Raw genomic sequence first — 23,240 nt, forward strand, 5'->3', positions numbered from 1 at the left:
AACAAAATTGCCACTCTGGACCCTTTTGTATCTCTCCCCTCTCTCACCTTAAACCTTTGCCCTCTACTTTTAGACTCCCCTACCTTTGGGAAAAGATGTTGATTATCTACCTTATCTATGCCCCTCGTTATTTTATAGACCTCTATTGCGTCGGCGGTGGAACAATTGCTCGAGCATCAGCTATTGCTCAGTTCATACCGCAGCGCTCGTCTCTGAGTCTCACAGTTGTGTGTTCAAGTCCCACCTCAGGACTTGAGCACAAGGAGAAGGTTTACACTCGAGTGCTGTACTGAGGTGCACTGTCGGAGTACCATCTTACAGAGACCTTGTCTTCTCCCGCAAGAGCTGGTGATTCTCTCTCTCTCCTTTCTCTCTCTCCTCTCTCTCTCCTCTCTCTCTCCTCCCTCCCGCCCTCCCGCGCCCGCCCTCGCGCGGAGTCCATCGCGCCCGCCCTCGCGCGGAGTCCATCGTGCTGGAGTGGGGGCCAGAATTACAGTCAGAGAAGGATGGCAGATTTCCTGCCCTGTAGGGTGCTTCTAGTTTAATGGTCCCCTGGGCAGGCGACATTCCAGATGGCTGAAATGGCCTGATCAAACTGAGAGTGCGTGGTAACTTGGATCTGCTTTCAATCAGAAATTCAATGGAAAAAAAACCCACGGGGGGCTGAGCACATCGGTGACCCCATCACCCGACGCTGCTTGACTCTGTTTGATCATGTTGTTTGCTTTCGGTTGCGATCGACTTGCCTGCATTCCTTACCGGGAATGGTTGAATTTAGACCGCGGAGGGTAAAGATAGCCAGGTACCCAGAGTAAGGGGTCACCAATTTACTCGTGTGTTACCGGATTGACGCAGGGGCGGAAAGGGTTAAATTAAGACCCGTTGTGTCGCCAATCCTAATGAACCCCGGAATATGGAAGGTTAAGGGGTAGTGTAATCGAGATTCATGCAATTAAGAAGTTGACATTTCTCAAACTGTGATTGATCTATTTTTGTTCGACCCCGTTGTGTTGAGAGTTACGGGCCCCAAGGTGGCTTTCCTCCGGGTGCTCCGGTTTCCTCCCACAGTCCAAAGATGTGCAGGTTAGGTGGATTGGCCGTGATCAATTGCCCCTAATTGTCCAAAAGGTTAGGTGGTGTTACAGGGAAAGGGCAGGAGATTGGGTTTCGGTAGGATGTTCTTTCGCAGAGTCGGTGCAGATTAGATGGGCCGAATGGCCTTTTTCTGCACAGTAGGGATTCTATGGGCTGTGTGTTTCTGGAACATACCTCTTCATTCACCTGAGGAAGGAGCTGCGCTCCGAAAGCGAGCGATTCGAAACAAACCTGTTGGACTTTAACCTGGTGTTGTAAGACTTCTTACTGTGCTCATCCCAGTCCAACGCCGGCATCTCCACATCAGGGATTCTATGAAGTTAAGATATGGGTCAACTTTGATCTACCTGAATGGCAGGATGGATTGAGGGGCTCTTTCTACCTACCGGGAGCTGGTAAATTTAAATTTTGTTAACTTAATCCAATTGAGTTTAGCACTGCAATGTATATTTAATATTGGTGGATTTCAGAACCTTGCTATTAACAAATTGCATGTGCCATTTGATTTTGTGTCCTAATATTTCAGCTGGCCTCTGACGGTGCCACCACCCAGGAAGGTGAAGGCCTGTGCAGACCGAGTGTCACTGGTTTGCAGAAAGAATTACCCAGTAATCTGAACTCTGCCGTGAGCCTGTTCGAGGACGATGAGAATCTGGAGGATGAGCTTGATCAGAGCAGCCTGGTTAACGATGATAAGGTAACGTGCAGTGCAGGAGATCTCTTGAGAATTTTGTGCCTAAAAACCGGCCACCTCAACGTCATTTTCTTCTTTTGCAGCTTCCCGAGGGTGGTGTAAGTACCAGAGTGTTCCAGGACGAGGAGTTGCTATTCAGTCAACACCAGCAGAAGGACAATGACCCTGATGTTGACCTCTTCGCTGATGCTCTGAAACCAGAGGTTAGACCTGGACTCTTGTTGTTAACTGGACAACCCTCGTGATAGATCATCTGCAGGTCTGCCAGCCTCGGGTTAATTACTTGTGGGCAGCTTTGGGCCCTGTATCTAAGGAAGGATGTGCTGGCCTTGGTGGGGGTCCAGAGGAGGTTCACAAGAATGACCCCCAAAAATGAACACAGTAAGAAGTCTTGGCAGGGGGATGGGAACCGATGCAGGAAGTTGGAAGGTAGTAAAACAGGGACAGAAATAAAAGGCAGTAAGGGGGAAAGTGTAAGGCAGAGAAGCCATAGTCAAAAATCAAAAAGGGCGACAGTACAAGGTACAGTGACTGAGGGGAGCTCAGTGAATAGGACCAGGAATACTAAAAGAAATAAAATGGGAAGTGAAAACATTAATGGTAAGCGATGCGGCAGGTTGTTACATGAAGATATGGGTTCGACGACAAGGAAAATTAGGAGAAAGGTTAAGAGGAAATATAACTTAGGAGAGGTTACTGATCGAGGTGTTAAGATTCAGAACAGGTAAAAAAGCCAACATAAGTGTACTTTACCTGAATGCTCGTAGTATTCGGAATAAGGTAAATGAGTTGATGGCGCAAATCATTGTGAATGACTATGATTTAGTGGCCATTACTGAAACATGGTTAAAGGATGGTCACGACTGGGAGTTAAATATCCGAGGATATCAAACTTTTCGGAAGGACAGAGTGGATGGTAAGGGAGGTGGTGTAGCTCTGTTATTTAAGGATGACATCCGGGCAACAGTAAGGGATAACATCGGTGCTATGGAGGATAAGGTTGAATCCATTTGGGTGGAAATCGGGAATAGTAAGGCGAAAAAGTCACTGATAGGAATAATCTATAGGCCACCAGATAGTAACATTATGGTGGGGCAGGCAATAAAAAAGAAATAACAGATGCATGTAGAAATGGTACAGCAGTTATCATGGGGGATTTTAATCTACATGTTGATTGGTTTAACCAGGTCGGTCAAGGCAGCCTTGAGGAGGAGTTCATAGAATGTATCCGCGATAGTTTCCTAGAACACTATGTAATGGAACCTACGAGGGAACAAGCGGTCCTAGATCTGGTCCTGTGTAATGAGACAGGATTGATTCAGGATCTCATAGTTAGGGATCCTCTCGGAAGGAGCGATCACAATATGGTGGAATTTAAAATACAGATGGAGGGTGAGAAGGTAAAATCAAGCACTAGTGTTTTGTGCTTAAACAAAGGAGATTACAATGGGATGAGAGAAGAACTAGCTAAGGTAGACTGGGAGCAAAGACTTTATGGTGAAACAGTTGAGGAACAGTGGAGAACCTTCCAAGTGATTTTTCACAGTGCTCAGCAAAGGTTTATACGAACAAAAAGGAAGGACGGTAAAAAGAGGGAAAATCGACCGTGGATATCTAAGGAAATAAGGGAGAGTATCAAATTGAAGGAAAAAACATACAAAGTAGCAAAGATTAGTGGGAGGCTAGAGGACTGGGAAATCTATAGGGGGCAACAGAAAGCTACTAAAAAAGCTATAAAGAAGAGTAAGATAGATTATGAGAGTAAACTTGCTCAGAATATATAAACAGATAGTAAAAGTTTCTACAAATACATAAAACAAAAAAGAGTGGCTAAGGTAAATATTGGTCCTTTAGAGGATGAGAAGGGAGATTTAATAATGGGAGATGAGGAAATGGCTGAGGAACTGAACAGGCTTTTTGGGTCGGTCTTCACAGTGGAAGACACAAATAACATGCCAGTGACTGATGGAAATGAGGCTATGACAGGTGAGGACCTTGAGAGGATTGTTATCACCAAGGAGGTAGTGATGGGCAAGCTAATGGGGCTAAAGGTAGACAAGTCTCCTGGACCTGATGGAATGCATCCCAGAGTGCTAAAAGAGATGGCTAGGGAAATTGCAAATGCACTAGTGATAATTTACCAAAATTCACTAGACTCTGGGGTGGTCCCGGCGGATTGGAAATTAGCAAACGTGACACCACTGTTTAAAAAAGGAGGTAGGCAGAAAGTGGGTAATTATAGGCCAGTGAGCTTAACTTCGGTAGCAGGGAAGATGCTGGAATCTATCATCAAGGAAGAAATAGCGAGGCATCTGGATGGAAATTGTCCCATTGGACAGACGCAGCATGGGTTCATAAAGGGCAGGTTGTGCCTAACTAATTTAGTGGAATTTTTTGAGGACATTAACAGTGCGGTAGATAACGGGGAGCCAATGGATGTGGTATATCTGGATTTCCAGAAAGCCTTTGACAAGGTGCCACACAAAAGGTTGTTGCATAAGATAAAGATGCATGGCATTAAGTGGAAAGTAGTAGCATGGATAGAGGATTGGTTAATTAATAGAGTGGGGATTAATGGGTGTTTCTCTGGTTGGCAATCAGTAGCTAGTGGTGTCCCTCAGGGATCAGTGTTGGGCCCACAACTGTTCACAATTTACATAGATGATTTGGAGTTGTGGACCAAGGGCAATGTGTCCAAGTTTGCAGACGACACTAAGATAAGTGGTAAAGCAAAAAGTGCAGAGGATACTGGAAGTCTGCAGAGGGATTTGGATAGGCTAAGTGAATGGGCTAGGGTCTGGCAGATGGAATACAATGTTGACAAATGTGAGGTTATCCATTTTGGTAGGAATAACAGCAAAAGGGATTATTATTTAAATGATAAAATATTAAAACATGCTGCTGTGCAGAGAGACCTGGGTGTGCTAGCGCATGAGTCGCAAAAAGTTGGTTTTCAGGTGCAACAGGTGATTAAGAAGGCAAATGGAATTTTGTCCTTCATTGCTAGAGGGATGGAGTTTAAGACAAGGGAGGTTCTGCTGCAATTGTATAAGGTGTTAGTGAGGCCACACCTGGAGTATTGTGTTCAGTTTTGGTCTCCTTACTTGAGAAAGGACGTACTGGCACTGGAGGGTGTGCAGAGGAGATTCACTAGGTTAATCCCAGAGCTGAAGGGGTTGGATTACGAGGAGAGGTTGAGTAGACTGGGACTGTACTCGTTGGAATTTAGAAGGATGAGGAGGGATCTTATAGAAACATAAGATTATGAAGGGAATAGATAGGATAGATGTGGGCAGGTTGTTTCCACTGGTGGGTGAAAGCAGAACTAGGGGTCATAGCCTCAAAATAAGGGGAAGTAGATTTAGGACTGAGTTTAGGAAACTTCTTCACCCAAAGGGTTGTGAATCTATGGACTCCTTGCCCAGTGTAGCAGTAGAGGCTCCTTCATTAAATGTTTTTAAGATAAAGATAGATAGTTTTTTGAAGAATAAAGGGATTAAGGGTTATGGTGTTCGGGCCGGAAAGTGGGAGCTGAGTCCACAAAAGATCAGCCATGATCTCATTGAATGGTGGAGCAGGCTCGAGGGGCCAGATGGCCTACTCCTGCTCCTAGTTCTTATGTTCTTATGTTCTTACAACACCAGGTTAAAGTCCAACAGATTTGTTTCGAATCACTGGCTTTCGGAGCACCGCTCCTTCCTCAGGTGAATGATGAGGTATGTTCCCGAAACATTTACATAGACAAATTCAAAAATGCCAGACAATGCTTGGAATGCGAGCATTAGCAGGTGATTAAATCTTTACAGGTCTAGAGATGGGGTAACCCCAGGTTAAAGAGGTGTGAATTGTATCAAGCCAGGACAGTTGGTAGGATTTCGCAGGCCAGATGGTGGGGGATGAATGTAATGCGACATGAATCCCAGGTCCCGGTTGAGGCCACACTCGTGTGCGGAACTTGGCTATGAGCTTCTGCTCGGCGATTCTGCGTTGTCGCGCGTCCTGAAGGCCACCTTGGAGAACGCTTACCCGGAGATCGGAGGCTGAATACCCTTGACTGCTGAAGTGTTCCCCGACTGGAAGGGAATATTCCTGCCTGGTGATTGTCACGCGATGTCCGTTCATTCGTTGTCGCAGCGTCTGCATGGTCTCGCCAATGTACCACGCTTCGGGACATCCTTTCCTGCAGCGTATGAGGTAGACAATGTTGGCCGAGTCGCACTAGTATGTACCACGTACCTGGTGGGTGGTGTTCTCACGTGTAATGGTGGTATCCATGTCGATGATCTGGCATGTCTTGCAGAGATTGCCATGGCAGGGTTGAGTGGTGTCGTGGTCGCTGTTCTGAAGGCAGGGTAGTTTGCTGCAAACAATGGTTTGTTTGAAGTTGCGCGGTTGTTTGAAGGCAAGTAGTGGGGGTGTGGGGATGACCTTGGCAAGATGTTCATCTTCATCGATGACGTGTTGAAGGCTGCGAAGAAGATGTCGTAATTTCTCCACTCCGGGGAAGTACTGGACGACTGAGGGTATTCCGTCGGTTGTGTCCCATGTTTTTCTTCTGAGGAGGTCGGTGCGGATTTTTGCTGTGGCGCGTTGGAACTGTCGATCGATGAGTCGAGCGCCATATCCCGTTCGTACGAGGGCATTTTTCAACGTCTGTCGATGTCTGTTATGCTCCTCCTCGTCTGAGCAGATCCTGTGTATACGGAGAGCTTGTCCATAGGGGATGGCTTCTTTAATGTGTTTAGTGTGGAAACTGGAGAAGTGGAGCATCGTGAGGTTATCCGTGGGCTTGCGGTAAAGCGAAGTGCTGAGGTAACCGTCCTTGATGGAGACCCATGGCTGTTCCGTGCGTCTGGATGAAGAACTTGTTGTCGAAGGTGAAGATGTTGTGATCCAGAATGAAGCGGATGAGTTGCAGAATTGCGTCTGGAGATTGGCAGTTGGCGGTGTTGAGTACTGAGGCTGTTGCAGCAATGCCGTCGTCATGGGGGATGCTGGTGTAGAGTGCCGAGACGTCCATTGTGACAAGGAATGTTCCTGGTTCAACTGGTCCATGGGTGCTGAGTTTCTGTAGGAAGTCCGTCATGTCGCGACAGAAGCTTGACGTACCTTGTACGATGGGTTTCAAGATGCCCTCGATGTAGCCAGAGAGGTTCTCACACAGGGTCCCATTGCCTGAAACGATAGGACAGCCTGGTGTGTTGGCCTTGTGTATTTTCGGGAGGCAGTAGAGATCTCCAATGCGGGGAGTATGTGGGATGAGAGCACGTAGGGTGCTCTGAAGATCTGGATCCAAGGTCTTGATCAGTCCGTTAAGTTGGCGGATGTGTTCCGTGGTCGGATCTGCGGGTAACTGTCTGTAGTGTTCCTGGTTGTTGAGTTGGCGGTACACTTCTTTGCAGTAGTCCGTTCTGTTCAGTATGACAGTGGCCCCTCCTTTGTCTGCTGGTTTGATGACGATGCTGCGGTTGGTCTCCGAAAGCTAGTGATATCGAAACAAACCTGTTGGACTTTAACCTGGTGTTGTAAGACTTCTTACTGTGCTCACCCCAGTCCAACGCCGGCATCTCCACATCATGGCTACCATCGACACCGCAAACTGCCGGCTCAAAGTGGAGAGGATCTCCAGCAAGATCGCGCATATAGACACTGACATTAAGTTTCTACAAAGATGCAAGAAAGCAGACAAGATCCCGAAAGTGCTACAGATCACAAATCCACTCAAGTCGACCTACAACACAGACTACGCTGAGAGACTCTGCCGTCACACCTCTCTCACACTCCTCAACCACCTTGTACGCCAGCTCTACAGCAGACGACGCAACCTGGAAACCAAGATAGAGGCCATATTCTCAAGTTGCGCTCAGGACGCAGCAGACCAGCTGCGGAACACCGCCAAACAGATGAGACAACAATACTATGCCACCTATATGCACACCAAGAACAGGAAGCTTGGGAAACTTGGAATCACCACCAGCAGCAACCAAGCTTCCCCCGGTACCACAGTAGAAAACAATACAGGGAAATCTATTGTCAACTTGTCAGACTACACCCTCAACCAGACGAAATCGAAGTCCTCAGCAGAGGGCTCAATTTCTGCACCACAACCAAAATGGACCCCATCAGTCTCGCGGCAGACACGGAGGAATTCATCAGGCGAATGAGGCTCCAGGAATTCTTCCACAGACCGCAAGAGGCCGACAGCGAACCCAAGGAGACTACCAATGAACCGGAACAGCATACCGAGAAATCTGCGGTGCGGCAGCCGAAGAGGAAAGAGTCGAATTGGACCCCTCTGGAAGGCCGCTGCCCTAGACTCAACATGTATGCTCAAGCCGTCAAGTGTCGCGCCAATGCCAGATTCATCAGTCGTATTCACTAGACAGCCCCGAACGTCACCCAAGCACAACGCAACACCATCCGCGCTCTCAAGACCAACCGCAGCATCGTCATCAAACCCGCAGACAAAGGAGGGGCCACCGACATACTGAACAGAACGGACTACTGCAAAGAAGTGTACCGCCAACTCAACAACCAAGACAGTTAGCCGCAGATCTGACCAAGGAACACATCCGCCAACTCAACAGACTGATCAAGACCTTGGATCCAGACATTCAAAGCACCCTACGTGCTCTCATCCCACGTACTCCCCGCATTGGAGATCTCTACTGCCTCCCGAAAATACACAAGGCCAACACATCAGGCTGTCGTATCGTTTCAGGCAATGGGACCCTGTGTGAGAACCTCTCTGGCTATATCGAGGGCATCTTGAAACCCATCGTACAAGGTACGCCCAGCTTCTGTCGCAACATGACGGACTTCCTACAGAAGCTCAGTACCCATGGACCAGTTGAACCAGGAACATTCCTCGTCACAATGGGCGTCTCAGCATTCTACACCAGCATCCCCCATGACGACGGCATTTCTGCAACAGCCTCAGTACTCAACACCGCCAACTGCCAATCTCCAGACGCAATTCTGCAACTCATCCGCTTCATTCTGGATCACAACGTCTTCACCTTCGACAACAAGTTCTTCATACAGATGCACGGAACACCCATGGAGACCGAATTCGCACCCCAATACGCCAACATCTTCATGCACAAGTTTGAACAGGACCTACTCACCGCACAGGACCTTCAACCGACGTTATACACCAGATACATCAATGACATTTTTTTCCTTTGGACCCACGGCGAAGAATCACTGAAAAGACTACACGATGACATCAATAAGTTGCATCCAACCATCAGACTCACCATGGACTGCTCTCCAAAATCAGTTGCATTCTTGGACACACTCTTCTCCATCAAGGACGGTCACCTCAGCACTTCGCTTTACCGCAAACCTACGGATAACCTCATGATGCTCCACTTCTCCAGCTTCCACCCTAAACACATTAAAGAAGCCATCCCCTATGGACAAGCTCTCCGTATACACACGATCTGCTCAGACGAGGAGGAGCGTAACAGACATCTACAGACGTTGAAAGATGCCCTCATACGAATGGGAAACGGCGCTCGACTCATCGATCGACAGTTCCAACGCACCACAGCAAAAAACCGCACCGACCTCCTCAGAAGACAAACATGGGACACAACCGACAGAATACCCTTCGTCATCCAGTACTTTCCCAGAGCGGAGAAACTACGACATCTTCTTCACAGCCTCCAACACGTCATTGATGACGCTGAACATCTTGCCAAGGTCATCCCCACACCCCCACTACTTGCCTTCAAACAACCGCGCAACCTCAAACAAATCATTGTTTGCAGCAAACTACCCAGCCTTCAGAACAGTGACCAAGACACCACACAGCCCTGCCATGGCAATCTCTGCAAGACGTGCCAGCTCATCGCCATGGATACCACCATTACACGTGGGAACACCACCCACCAGGTACGCGGTACATACTCGTGCGACTTGGCCAACGTTGTCTACCTCATACGCTGCAGGAAAGGATGTCCCGAAGCGTGGTACATTGGCGAGACCATGCAGACGCTGCGACAACGAATGAACGGACATCGCGCGACAATCACCAGGCAGGAATGTTCCCTTCCAGTCGGGGAACACTTCAGCAGTCAAGGGCATTCAGCCTCTGATCTCCGGGTAAGCGTTCTCCAAGGCGGCCTTCAGGACGCGCGACAACGCAGAATCGCCGAGCAGAAACTTATAGCCAAGTTCCGCGCACACGAGTGTGGCCTCAACTGGGACCTGGGATTCATGTCGCATTACATTCATCCCCCACCATCTGGCCTGCGAAATCCTACCAACTGTCCTGGCTTGACACAATTCACACCTCTTTAACCTGGAGTTACCCCATCTCTGGATCTGTAAAGATTTAATCACCTGCTAATGCTCGCATTGCAAGCATTGTCTTGCATCTTTGAATTTGTCTATATATGTGTTTCTGGAACAGACCTCTTCATTCACCTGAGGAAGGAGCAGCGCTCCGAAAGCTAGTGACATCGAAACAAACCTGTTGGACTTTAACCTGGTGTTGTAAGACTTCGTACTGTGCTCACCCCAGTCCAACACCGGCATCTCCACATCATGGCTACCCCCAAAGTGAAGGGCTTGTCGTATGAGGAACGGTGGAGCACTCTGTGTCTGTACTTGATGGAGTTTAGGAGGATCAGGGGGGATCTTACTGAAACGTACAAGATACTGCGAGGCCTGGATAGAGTGAATGTGGAGAGGATATTTCCACTTATAGGAAAAACTAGAACCCAAGGCCACAGCCTCAGACTGAAGGGACAATCCTTTAAAACAGAGATGAGGAGGAATTTCTTCAGCCAGAGGGTGGTGAATCTGTGGAACTCTTTGCCGCAGAAGGCTGTGGAGGCCAAATCACTGAGTGTCTTTAAGACAGAGATAGATAGGTTCTTGATTATAATATTTATCTCTATTATTATTGTCACAAGTAGGCATACATTAACACTGCAATGAAGTTACTGTGAAAAGCCCCTAGTCGCCACATTCCGGCGCCTGTTCGGGTACGCAGAGGGAGAATTCCAATTCACCTAACAAGCACGTCTTTCAGGAAATAAGGGGATCAGAGGCTACGGGCCGAAGGCAGGAGAATGGGGATGAGAAACCCATCAGCCAGGATCGAATGGCGGAGCAGGCTCGATGGGCCGAATGGCTTAATTCTGCTCCTATATTATATGGTCTTAAGTCCATTCTGCCTGCGGTTTAATGTGCCATATGTGGGAATCTAATATGATTGCACGCTGCAGCATAAGCCATGGCGATTGTAGAGCTGGGCGCCTCTTCCCTTGGCGCATCGCACCATGGGTGCGTTCGGGCCAAGGTGAGGTGGGTGGGCGTTGTTGGACTGATTCCTTTCTGCCCTGGAGCCCTTTAGGTTCTGGTTCACCTGCCTACCTCTTATTAGGAGGCAGCTTTGAAAGTATTCCGGTGTTAACGTGCAATGAAGTCAAACTTGGGATGAAGGAAAGCTCTGTTCCTGACCCTGGGATTATGTGGCAGGTTAATAAAACCGGGATGAAGCCTCCGGTTAACTCGACACCTGCATCTCAGACGAGACCCGTGGAGCTGCCGAGCGGCGACCTCTTCGAAGTCGACCATCTGTTCAGCGCCTCAAAGGTAATAAAAATGGAACTCCTGCAACGGGATGCTGGGAAGGCGTTGAATGATTCCCGGGATGAGGAACTTCCGTTGTGAGGAGAAGTTGGGATTGTTTACCCGGGGTTGCGGGGAGAATGGCACCAAGTTAATTTGCTCGCTCAGGGAGCTGGTGCAGACATGGGGGGGCAGAATGGCCCCCACCTGTACTGGAACATTTCTGAGATATTGGAATCTGTAGCCTTGAGCGATATTGGACCACTTACAGAAATGGGTGGCTGAGCTTTAACCTGCTGTTTAGTGTGGATTACACCCACACGAACCAGCTGAGAGTTAATTGGCATAACTTGGGTGTGTTGAATTAATTTTCTTTAATTCCCACGTTTCATTGTTAACACACATCTTTTAAATGTTGCATGTGAAGGCAGGATCTGCCAAGGGGCAATCATCTGCAGCGAGTATTTTTGAAGACCGTGTTGATGAAGATCTCTTCATGGTTGCTTCTAAGAAGCATCCAGTGCTGCAAAAGGTAATTCTACAAGCCTAAGGGGAGAGAGGGTTTGGTGACAGGCCATTGAACCTGCCCAGATAACAGGACTATCACATCCACTGATGATTCATCCCTTAACCGCACCTTCTCCCTGGAGACGATGAGCTGTAGCGGGCAGCTATTCCCGGGGGAAGGGGGGGTGCTGGGGGACATTCCTCCGTCTAAGACAATCATGCAAGGCTCTGGAGACCCATTAGTCTGGGGAGGGGGGGGTTGCTCGGTTGAACTGACCCTGCCACGTAGAAACTTAATGATCGCAAAGGGCAACCGTAATGACCCCCCTCCTCTCCCTCTCTTTTTCTCCCACTTGGAAGAAGCCAGTGCTCAAGGGACCGGGGATCACGCGGGCAGCTGCCTCAAAAACCAGTGAGCATCCCAAGGGAGCGGGCAGCAAAGTACTGAACCAACCGAGGCCGGAGAAGGAAGTAAGAAAGCTTCCTGTTTTGTTGAACGCTGGTGGACGCCACTTTGTGTGACTCGAGATAAACCTTTGTGTTCGCTGTCTCCCCTGGTGTTGTGCATTTACACTCTGGGTGATGTTCAGAGAACAAGCGCGCGACCGAACAGGCATAAGAGGCCACTCGGCCCACCCGGGTGCGCACCGACCCTCCGAAAGAGGACCTCGCCCCGGCCCAGGGTGATTTATCATGGCCAATCCACCAAACCTGCACATCTTTGGACTGTGGGAGGAAACCGGAGCACCCGGAGGAAACCCACGCAGACACGGGGAGAACGTGCAAACCCCACACACAGTCACACAAGGCCAGAATCAAAACCGGGCCCCTGGCGCTGAGAGGCAGCAGTGCTAACCACCCTGCGTTGAAATTGTGTATTCACAAAGTTACTCTTACGGCATTTAAAAATGCGCGCCATCGTGATACAGAACATTTTTGGTGTTTCAATGCTTGGTACTGAAACTGACTGATCTTCACCGCCCTGATATTGTTCTTTTTCTCCATTCCCCCACTCCCCCTCTCCGACCCTGGCCGTCCAGAAACCCACCAGCACCGGTCCCGTTAAAACGAAAGGACCTTCCTCTCGGATTGGAAAACTCCAAGTAACTGTTTTGTAACTTTTTTTTTCCTTAAATCTCAAGATTAATGAAACTCTTCCTTCCCACTGCTTGCTTTTTGATGTCGCGTCGACTCCAGCGACCTATCCTCCTCCTGCTGTCTCGTGTCGGCATTCCCGAGCAAACGGGAGGCGTTCCCGAGCAAACGTCTGCTCTCGCTATACTATCAGCTTCTTACAACTCTTGAGCCCGAGGCAAAGTCGGGGGAAAGCGGGTGCTCGGGGAGGTTTTGAAAGGGTTGATTTTTTTTTAAGGAATAAACCATATCCGACTCCCCAGCTTTTGGCAAGAGATGTTCACATTTGTATCGCGATTCACGTGACCACTGGGGGTTCTCCAGGCGCTTACAGAGAATGACGTCATTGCGAATTGCAGTCACTGAAACATCAGAAACAAGTGCACAGAGCAAAGTGATAATCGCTTATTGTCACAAGTAGGCTTCAATGAAGTTACTGTGAAAAGCCCCTCGTCACCACATTCCGGCGCCTGTTCAGGGAGGCTGGTACGGGAATTGAACCCGCGTCTGTTTGTTTATTTTTTTTAATGACTGATTTAAACGTTAACCTCTACACTAGCGGGCACTCGGTGCCGTGAGATCTTTTGCATCCACCCCCTGTTTAATGTCCCGTCTAAAGAATGACACCGCCAGCACTGGGGCTCACTGTCAGTGTAGCACCGAGTGTCGCACTAGATTTCTGTGCCCGAGCGCTGAAACCTGGCATCTTTCTGACTCTGCTGGCTAAGAGAGCCACGGCTGACTCGCTCTCTTGGGGGGGGTCGGGGGGGGGGGGTGATTGTTGGGGTGATCGTTGGGAATTCTGGCATCATTTGAGGGTTAGTCTTTTTTATTTATTTTTTATTTCAGCCTTTCCAAATCTGTTTGGGGTGCAGCTTAATGGCTGCTCCGATGCCCCACCCAAGGTGGGGTCCGGTTGTTTGGCGGCTGTTACAGCCGAGGCGGGTCCCATTCTTACCCAGCCAACCTGCGCCCACTTTCCGGTGGGGGGCACCAATTGCTCCCCGTTTCCCATTAGTCCCGGGGGGGCACCGAGGCTGATTGCAGCGCCCGAACGCTCGCCACGACTGAACCCAACTGTCCCGCCGCAAGTTGGGATTCGGGTCAGTACCCTCCCTGCTCTGTGCGGTTTAGTCTTGTCCTGCGTTGGGCCGTGTCTCTGCTGGGCGGGGGGTAGGGACTGGAATACCCTTTCCACACCGATAATTGATAGCTCCTCGCGTTGGCTTTCTTGAGCCTCGACCGGCCATTGTTTAGTTGGTGGTGGTCGCGAGGAGGAAGCGAGCTTAAGACGGGTGACCAGTGAGCCCGTGAATACCTGAGATTTGTCCATAGGCAGCAGATTCGTGACTTGGCCGTTTGGGTTTTACTTTACTTTACTTCTCTTCTGCAGCCTTTGCAGTATTACTGCTCCGTGTGTCACGCTCCTTCTTCTAGTTCAGTGAAGCAGCAAACGCTGAACTCTAACATCCTTTACAGTTGAGTATACTTGCATGCTTCAGAGTTGGGGCAGAATGGGATTTGTAAACAGTTGTAGATCTGTTATTAAATATTATTCAATGCTTAAAAACTAACCGGTCTTCAAGCAGCTTTTGACTATTCCAACAGTGGCAATGCGCACCTGCTTGTCTTGTTTCCTCCCATTCACTTCTCTACTTCGATTTGGGATTTGTCATTGTATATCTGGCCATGACCAACATTCCCTCGTTTTTTTTTTTCCCCCCCCCTCTTCTAGGCAAACTTGGCGATTAACCCAGCGAGCCTCCTCCCCGGAGCCTCGCCCAAGGTTGCTGTGGTTCGACCTGGGCCGGCGTCGCCTTTACCCCCACCGCCTGCGCGCGAGGTCACACCTCCAGCTTCAGGACCACTAGTGGCGGCGGGCGAGGGCGGCGGTGTGAGTTTTGAACAGCCGTTGCAGCCGGGCATTTTGCCCAGTGTTAATAAGGTAGGTTGTGGCAAAGGCTGAGCGTTCTGTTTTTAATTGTGCTGCCATGCATCCAAACGTGAACTTCGTTGACAGAAATTGTAGCTTGATCAAATAATGAGGGAGGCGTCAAGTCACTCTAGTCAAAGACAGTCAGGATGCTTAATTTGTTCAGTTGTTTCCTTGGCAGCTTTCTGAAGTAAATCTAGTTCACATAACATGATTCACAGTTCAAAGATGGGCAGGTTAAGTGGATTGGCCATACTAAATTGCCCCTTAGTCCAGGGATGTGCAGGTTATGGCGATAGGGGGGTGGTGAAGTAAAAAAACTCACCACTATTCTCAGAATTCCCCCTATACCAGAAAAGGGCCAAGATATTCTTAAGGTGAACAGGGATTCTCACTCCCTGACTCCTATGCAGACTTAGGTGGGCGCTATTCGGGTCAAACTAGTGTTTCAAGTTATCCCCTGGTATATCCCATATTTTCATAGAAGATTCTGTTTACTTACCACTCAGTAGCTTCACTCACGGGTCCGGCCTTTCTAAGTAGAGTAAAGTAAACTTTCTGCTAACCACTCTTTCTGGTTATCAATTCAAGTTAGGTTTATTTTCAAACTGAAAGATAAAATCACTGTTTTTACAGAAAAGTAAAAAGATCTTTTCTTTGGATCCTCCAGGGCAGCACAAGAGGGCAGCACGGTAGCACAAGTGGATAGCACTGTGGCTTCACAGCTCCAGGGTCCCAGGTTCGATTCCCCGCTGGGTCACTGTCTGTGCGGAGTCTGCACGTTCTCCCTGTGATCTGCGTGGGTTTCCTCCCACAGTCCAAAGACGTGCAGGTTAGGTGGATTGGCCACGATAAATTGCCCTTCGTGACCAAAACGATTAGGAGGGGTTATTGGGTTACGGGGATAGGGTGGAAGTGAGGGCTTAAGTGGGTCGGTGCAGACTCGATGGGCCGAATGGCCTCCTTCTGCACTATGTTCTGGTCAGTTGTTAGACCTTCAGGTCTGCCTTGACCATCTTTCTTAACTTTTGGTCTTCCTCAGATAGATTCGCTGTGATGCTCAGTTCATGAATGTGCTTCCCATGTAGCTAGGAGAGCTGGTTGCTGAATTATTAGGTTTTATATATCCCTTTGCGCAGCCTTCGTTTCTATATGACCTTTATTGAAATGTAACTGTCCCTTGCCGACTGTTGCTAATGCGAGCTCCCAGTCCTTGAACTATCTTATTCTGCTTGACAGGTAATACATTTGTTTGGCAGGTAATAAATTTATTGCTCCGTCAGCGACTTTTCTGATATCTGTCTCTAGTGATGTTCTTTAGTCTCAATACTGGTTATGAACTCGTCTTCATCGAAGCAGTTCGCCTCTGCTCTTTTAAGGATCAGCTGGTGTCAACGGCAGGTTGCCCCCTGGAACTCTAAACTTATCTGGCTTGGTTACTTACTAAAAAGGTTTTAACGTCAAAAATGTGTAAATTATGGTATAAACGTACCACCTTGTGTGTTTCTTTATCTGGAAAGCAGTTGTCTCATTTTAACTGATGTTATTCACGCCTAACATTTATGCCCCCAATTTAAACCTAAGATCCTGGCTGTTCCTTTTTTTAACTGTTCAGTAAAATAATGCACTTCTAAGGAAGTGTGAAATACTTAAGAATTTAAATTGATTGAATGTCTTTTTAACTTGAAAAACAGGATGAGTTGTCCCGAGCTGTGTTCTTTAATGCCTGTGAAGCTATCTGTATTTCAAACAAGCTGCTGCTGTTGACCCTTTGTGGGACTTATCCCTTACTTTTTAAAATCTCAAGTTTTTCTGGACTTCCATGGTTCAAATGACCCATTTCCCCATTTTAATTTACAGTGGACATGGGTCGGGTGCTCATTCGATGGGTCGGTGCAGACTCGATGGGCCTGCGTTGTAGGGATTCTATAATCCTGTGGAATCGATGTAGCCCCGTTTACCTTGCTGGAAATTTATCGCCCTGTTTTTCAAAGAATTGAATTTGATCTGGAGGCTTTGAAGAGCAACTGGAAAAAATATAGGATAAACCAGAAGACCGTAAGACACAGGAGCAGAATTAGGCCACTCGGCCCATCGAGTCTGCTCCGCCATTCAATCATTTAAAAAAAAATCTATTTTATTACAAACATGTATCAAAACAGGTTACAGCAAATAAACGCTCCGGGAAACATACTTCCCAGCAATCAACTATACAGTCTGTACAAATGTTTTCCCATTTGAAAATGAAAATCGCTTATTGTCACAAGTAGGCTGTCAAAAATGCAACGGCCGGTTGGCAGACAGCGAGCGATCTCCGAGAAACCGCAATCACATAGATTCATAGAACATAGTGCAGAAGGAGGCCATTCGGCCCATCGAGTCTGCACCGACCCACTTAATCCCTCACTTCCACCCTATCGCCCAACCCAATAACCTCTCCTAACCTTTTGTTTGGTCACTAAGGACAATTTATCACGGCCAATCCACCTAGCCTGCACGTCTTTGGACTGTGGGAGGAAACTGGAGCACCCGGAGGAAACCCACGCACACACTGGGAGAACGTGCAGACTCCGCACAGGCAGTGACCCAGCGGGGAATCGAATCTGGGACCCTGACGCTGTGAAGCCACAGTGCTGTCCACATTGACAACCGGGTGGTGTTTAAGGGATAAATGTTAGCCAGCTCACCGGGAACGACTTCCCTGCTCTTCTGAATAGCGGGTGGGATCTTTACATTGACCTGAGGGGGCCTGGTTTAATATCTCGCCCAAAAGACAGTTCCTCTGACAGTGCAGCATGCCCTCTATCTTGCACTGGAATGCCAACCTGGAAGATTGAGGGGTGAATCCAGTTGAGGTGTTTTAAAGGAATTGATAGAACTCGATGGGCCGAATGTTCTACAGGTATTAAGAGTTACTGACTCAAAGCAGGAGATAGAGTTGAGATGTAGAGCAACCAGTATCTAATTACATTCCAGAACAAGCTTGAAGGCTGAATGGCCTTCTGCTCCTCTGTTTAACAAGTAGAGTCAGTGCTTGCAAAAGGAGTGTTTTCAGTCCAGGCGTTCCATCAATTTCATTGCCATATCGGGGGTTATGTGGAGACTGAACGGTACTGGGGACGTGTACGCAAGCAGAACTTAAAAATAAAAAAACACTAAAATTGAGAACATGGCGCGAAATGTATCGTTGACTATGAAGTAAGGGGGCACAGTGCTTAGCACTGCTGCCTCTCATCGCCAGGGATCCAGGCTCAATTCTGGCTGAAAGCAAATTACTGCGGCTGCTGGAATCTGAAACGAAAGAGAAAATGCTGGAAAATCTCAGCAGGTCGGGCAGCATCTGTAGGGAGAGAAAAGAGCGAACGTTTCGAGTCCAGGTGACTCTTTGTCAAAGCTGGCCTCGGGTCACTGTCTGTGCGGAGCCTGCACGTTCTCCCCGTGTGTGCGTGGGTTTCCTCCGGGTGCTCCGGTTTCCTCCCACGGTCCAAAGACGTGCGCGTTAGGTGGATTGGCCGTGCTAAATTGCCCCTTCGTGTCCAAAAGGTTAGGTGGGGGGTGGGGGGAGCCGAGATAGAGGGCTCTTTCAGCGACTCGATGGGCCGAATGGCCCGTTCTCCACTGTAGTGATTCTAAGTTGGAAATTAAACGGTTCCCATTCGTAACGTATAGAGTGAGTATTGCGTTAGTGCTGTTATGTCTAATGCAGCACACGTGTTGAGTATATTTTTGCCAACCGCATGGCAATCGCGAAGGTTTAGCGAGGCCTTGCTTTGCCGTTGGCTTGCTTCCTTGCTCGGTGCCCTTTGGCCAGTTTGAAGGTGGCAAATGATTAAGCGTGCTGGGTTATTTTGTGAAGCACATGACATCTTGAGGGGTTGGGTGGGAGATTATGGACCAGGGAATACGAGGAGTTATGGCACTTAGATTGATGGGAGAGGGAGCCCGGGTGTTATTGGGATCCGGCGAGGCCTTTACTACTTCAAGATTACTCAAATTTACCCTGTTATCTTGCAGAGCCGTGCAAGGGTTGGGCAGAAGCGGCGACCTCCGACCAGGGTGGCGCGCAGGCTGGCAGCCCAGCAGTCCGACGAGACTGAAGACTTGGACCAGAGTTCGGCGGTCGATAGCGTCAGCGGCATTGCGGACCTCTCGCCGACGGCCCTGGTCCAAAAAACGAATCCGGACACGCCACCCCTGGCGAAGTGGGCACTGTCACCTGGGCCTTCGCCCGGTGACGCGGCTGGCTCGCCCTCTGCCACCGCCGCGAAACGGCCGGCACGTTCCGATCTCTTCGGCTCGGACGATCTGTTCAAGGCGAGCTCGGCGGAGGAGCCGCCTCGTGCGGTTGGGCAACGGGGGGACGCCTTGCCCAAGGAGGACCCAAGCCAATCCATATTTTCGCCCAGCGAGGATGACCTGTTCAGGTCGAGTAAACGGACCGCGAAGAAACCCAAACCCACAGCTTTCCTCGAAGAAGAAGGTGGCGATGATCTCTTTGGAATTGCAAAATCGGGGAAAACCAAACCAACCGCACAAAAGACACTAGATATCTTTGAGGTAATCATTTTGTCAATCAAATGTTAGATGCTTGGTGAAACCTTCCATGTTTAACGTCGAATAACACCTGGAGGTGACGGGCGATGTTCCTTTTTAGTTGGCTTGTAATTGTCCAGTGTCTTCCTCGCTGCCTCTCCTTTCCTGGAGAGGAGCAGGAACGGGTTGCCCACGGTTCCTGAACAACTGGTAGCTTCTCGGCCTCTGCCAAGTGTCCATTTGTCCTCTCGGTGGTACGTGGCCTGCTCCTGCTGCTACCACGAGAGCCTAAGCCAATCCTTGGCCTTTCCCATGGGCTGAAAGCAATGAAGATTAGCCAGGCCTCATGCACTGGTCATGCCTTTGGAGCTGGGGGGGTCGCAGTTGAGATAATTATGGTGCCAGAGCATTCTGAGAGAACCCTTCATCATTATAACACCTTTTGGGGCTGAGGTAGTTTGAATTTTCTGGGTTTAACCAGAAGGTTTAGTGGTGCTGAAAAAGGACACCCAACTTCCCGTCCTACACTCATCAGGGCAATTCGCAAGAATACCGAGCGTTGGGGCAACAACAATTTATGCCGCACGAGAAGAGAATGCTGATTGGTTGCCGAGTGTCCTCTGGTGGATCCGTTGCCACGGCAAACGCACCACTTAATGAACGTTAGTGAAGTTAGTCGGTGAACGCTGTTAAGCTTTCATAGAGGGCTGCCCCAACCCCCCTAGTGGGAAACTTGCAACATTTCACACATTGTGGGGGGGAATCGGGTCTCGGCAAATGTTGCCTTATCTTCCAGGAAAGCGTCTTTCAAATAATTACCTGCTGAAATGATCCTTTTCCAGGACGATTTGTTTTCCACGGAATCTGTTACCTTGACCAAGAAAAGCAATGAGGGAAGCATTGATGTCGACCTCTTCGATGATCATGTGGACATATTTGCTGATTTAAAAGCTGCACCGAAGGAGAGGAACAAAAAGAAAATCGAAACCAAGTCTATATTTGACGATGACATGGGTACGTGATTATTGGATTGAATGTTGTGGAATTCCCTCTCTAAACTCCGCCTCTTTCTCTCTCCTCCCTTAAGATACTCTTTGAAAACCTACCTCCTGACACCAGGCCTTTGGTCATCCGTCCTCAAGTGGCTCGGTCCTTTACTTTGTTAATGTTCCTGAAGCCCCTTGCGATGTTTTATTACATTAACGCTGCTATATTAGGGGAGATAGTGGTTCGCCGTGGGACTGGTAATCCAGTGGCCCCTGGCTAATGCTCTGGGGAGGCGGTGGGGTAGTGGTCATGTCACAGGACTAGTAAACTGGGGACCCGGGTTCAAATCCCACCACTGCAGATGAAATTTGAATTCAATATAAAAAATCTGGAACTAAAAGTCTAATGATGGCCATTGTCGTAAAAACCCATCTGCTTGACGAATGTCCTTCAGGGAGGGAAATCAGCAGACCGTACCTAGGTCTGTGCCCATCAAGCCAGACCCAGAGGAATTCTCCCGCCCATCCCAATACACCTCCCCGTGGTGAGCAGAAATAAAAGGGCAGGAGGCGTCCTGCTAATCGCCACCAGAGGGGCGGCAGAGTAACCAAACCTGCCTTTGGTCAGGATTAGGAAAAGTGCATTGGGGCCCAGTAACGTACCTGGTTTCAATTGTGAAATTCCTGCTTCAGTGTGCACTCTCTCTCGTGGCCTTTTGAAACCACCGGTTGTGTCGGACTCCTTCGCGTTCACCGTTATAGTTAGTAGTTCACCTGGACCGCCTGATAACCAGGTGAGAATACGCGGCCTCTGTCTCGGGTGCCGTTTCCGTGTATTGTGGGCAACAAATCAAATTGAGAATCTTTGAACCTGAGCTGGTTATTGGAAATACGTCGTGTATCGTTCCCTTGGAAGGTCAGCCTGCTCCAGACTGTCCACTTTATTAATAATAATCGCTTATTGTCACAAGTAGGCTTCAATGAAGTTACTGTGAAAAGCCCCTAGTCGCCACATTCCGGCGCCTGTTCGGGGAGGCTAATACGGGAATTGAACCCGCGCTGCTGGCGTTGTTGTGCATTGCAAGCCAGCTGTTTAGCGCACTGTGCTAAACCAGCCCCTATTAATAGAGCCAGTAGGACAATGCAAAGGAATTTATACAGCTGGAGCGATCTCCTTCACCCATCGCTTTATCTCTAGATGGTGGGGGTTTGAGTTGCTTTTGGTTAATCTTTATTAGTGTCACAAGTAGGCTTACATTAACACTGCGATGAAGTTACTGCGAAAAGCCCCTAGTCGCCTGTTCGGGTACACGGGGAGAATTCAGAATGTCCCATTCTCCTAACCAGCACGTCTTTTGGGACTTGTGGGAGGAAACCGGAGCGCCCGGAGGAAACCCACGCAGACACGGGGAGAGCGTGCAGACTCCGCACAGACTGTGACCCAAGCCGGGAATCGAACCGGGGACCCTGGCGCTGTGAAGCAGCTGTGCTACCGGGCCACCCCATCTAACGTGCCTTGATCTTTTTCTTTTCAGATGATATTTTTGCTCCTGCCAAGCCCGCAGCCAGCAGCAAGAAGCAATCGAAACCCAAGATCAAGTCAAAGCAGACTGCCCTTCCTGCCAGCACACCAGATAGCAAAGCTGCGGACATTTTTGATGACCCTTTGAATGCTTTTGGACCATGAGAATTGATGAAGTGCACTGTCATAGAATTATAGGAAGTGTGGGGTGGGTGAGATAGAGAACACCCTTTTTTAAAACTGTTTCAAACAGGAAGTATTGCATTGCCCCAGATAAGGAAATACTTGTCTGAGTAACATTGCAGCTAAACCATAAACAAGTGCGTTTCTTTAATCGGAAACACTACTCACTGCTAATGTGAACTTCACTACTTGCTTCCATGGAAGGGACGATGTGGGAATAACTGTCTTTTGCTTTTTAAGATAGGACGATACGTTCACACTAGTTCTGAACATTTCACACTAATTTGCTATGTTCCCTGGACTTGTGAAATGCTCTCTTTTTTTCTCTGTCTCCCCCTCTCTGTACCATTGTTGGCTCCTTAATCATTAAATTATGGTATCGTTCGCCCCAAGTTCTAATCATCCTCAAATCTTATAAAGGTGTGAATTCTTTCTCAACTCTGTTTACTTAACGTTGGGGCGGTTTTAACACTCGGCTTTGAGCACTTCTTGTAAACGCAGTCACTGGGGGTGTCATTCATCTGGCTGTGTTTGCTCATTGAATTTTATTAAGTTCACCTGTAAGTTTTTTGTTTTGTTGCAATATCAGGTTTGAGATCTCTCTCGTGAAGTATGCTCCAAGTTTCCGGATGGGGAGCATTAGTAAGATCCGTGCAATACAATGTAAATGCTTCTTCTGGAATTAAAAACTAGCGTCGCAAATAAATTCACTGCTGGTTTACTAAGGCAACGGAATGATAGACATTGATTGGGATCATTGTGTTGAGGTCATCAAACTGCTGTTGTATCTGTCCCCTTCGCACTGATGCCTTTTGGGGTTCTGTTGGATCCTGTTGAGTTTCGTTAAACGTCGAGAGCGACCAAGCTTTGTAATAAATGTAATTCGTGTCCAGCATCTTCTAGGAAGTGTTCGCTTGATCTTAGGGATTTATCATCATGCTGCGAGCGGAGTAATAACCAGCTGCCTCAGCGATCGCAAAACTGGCCATTTTGTAATGGGCCTTTGAGTACTTCTGGACCAGAAGATGCGGATAAGAGAACTATGGTAGAATAATGAAGGGGGTGAGT

The 23,240-nt window shown here is 48.5% G+C and overlaps 1 protein-coding gene across 1 annotated transcript in view; it reads left to right on the plus strand.

The window, feature by feature from the left end:
* Nucleotides 1–22,898, plus strand: part of washc2c (WASH complex subunit 2C) — a 135,114-nt gene extending 112,216 nt beyond the window's left edge. Inside the window, exons 24-33 of the mRNA XM_072491838.1 lie at nucleotides 1,622–1,792; nucleotides 1,873–1,992; nucleotides 11,282–11,398; nucleotides 11,802–11,906; nucleotides 12,242–12,352; nucleotides 12,922–12,984; nucleotides 14,751–14,960; nucleotides 18,963–19,505; nucleotides 20,324–20,495; nucleotides 22,003–22,898. Coding sequence (XP_072347939.1) covers nucleotides 1,622–1,792; nucleotides 1,873–1,992; nucleotides 11,282–11,398; nucleotides 11,802–11,906; nucleotides 12,242–12,352; nucleotides 12,922–12,984; nucleotides 14,751–14,960; nucleotides 18,963–19,505; nucleotides 20,324–20,495; nucleotides 22,003–22,154 — 1,764 coding nt within the window. The 3' untranslated portion in view covers nucleotides 22,155–22,898. The remainder of the gene's footprint in view (nucleotides 1–1,621; nucleotides 1,793–1,872; nucleotides 1,993–11,281; nucleotides 11,399–11,801; nucleotides 11,907–12,241; nucleotides 12,353–12,921; nucleotides 12,985–14,750; nucleotides 14,961–18,962; nucleotides 19,506–20,323; nucleotides 20,496–22,002) is intronic.
* Nucleotides 22,899–23,240: the final 342 nt, after the last annotated feature.

This window comes from Scyliorhinus torazame, chromosome 28 (genome assembly GCF_047496885.1).
Source record: "Scyliorhinus torazame isolate Kashiwa2021f chromosome 28, sScyTor2.1, whole genome shotgun sequence".
In the NCBI taxonomy this organism is placed as follows: Eukaryota; Metazoa; Chordata; class Chondrichthyes; order Carcharhiniformes; family Scyliorhinidae; genus Scyliorhinus; species Scyliorhinus torazame.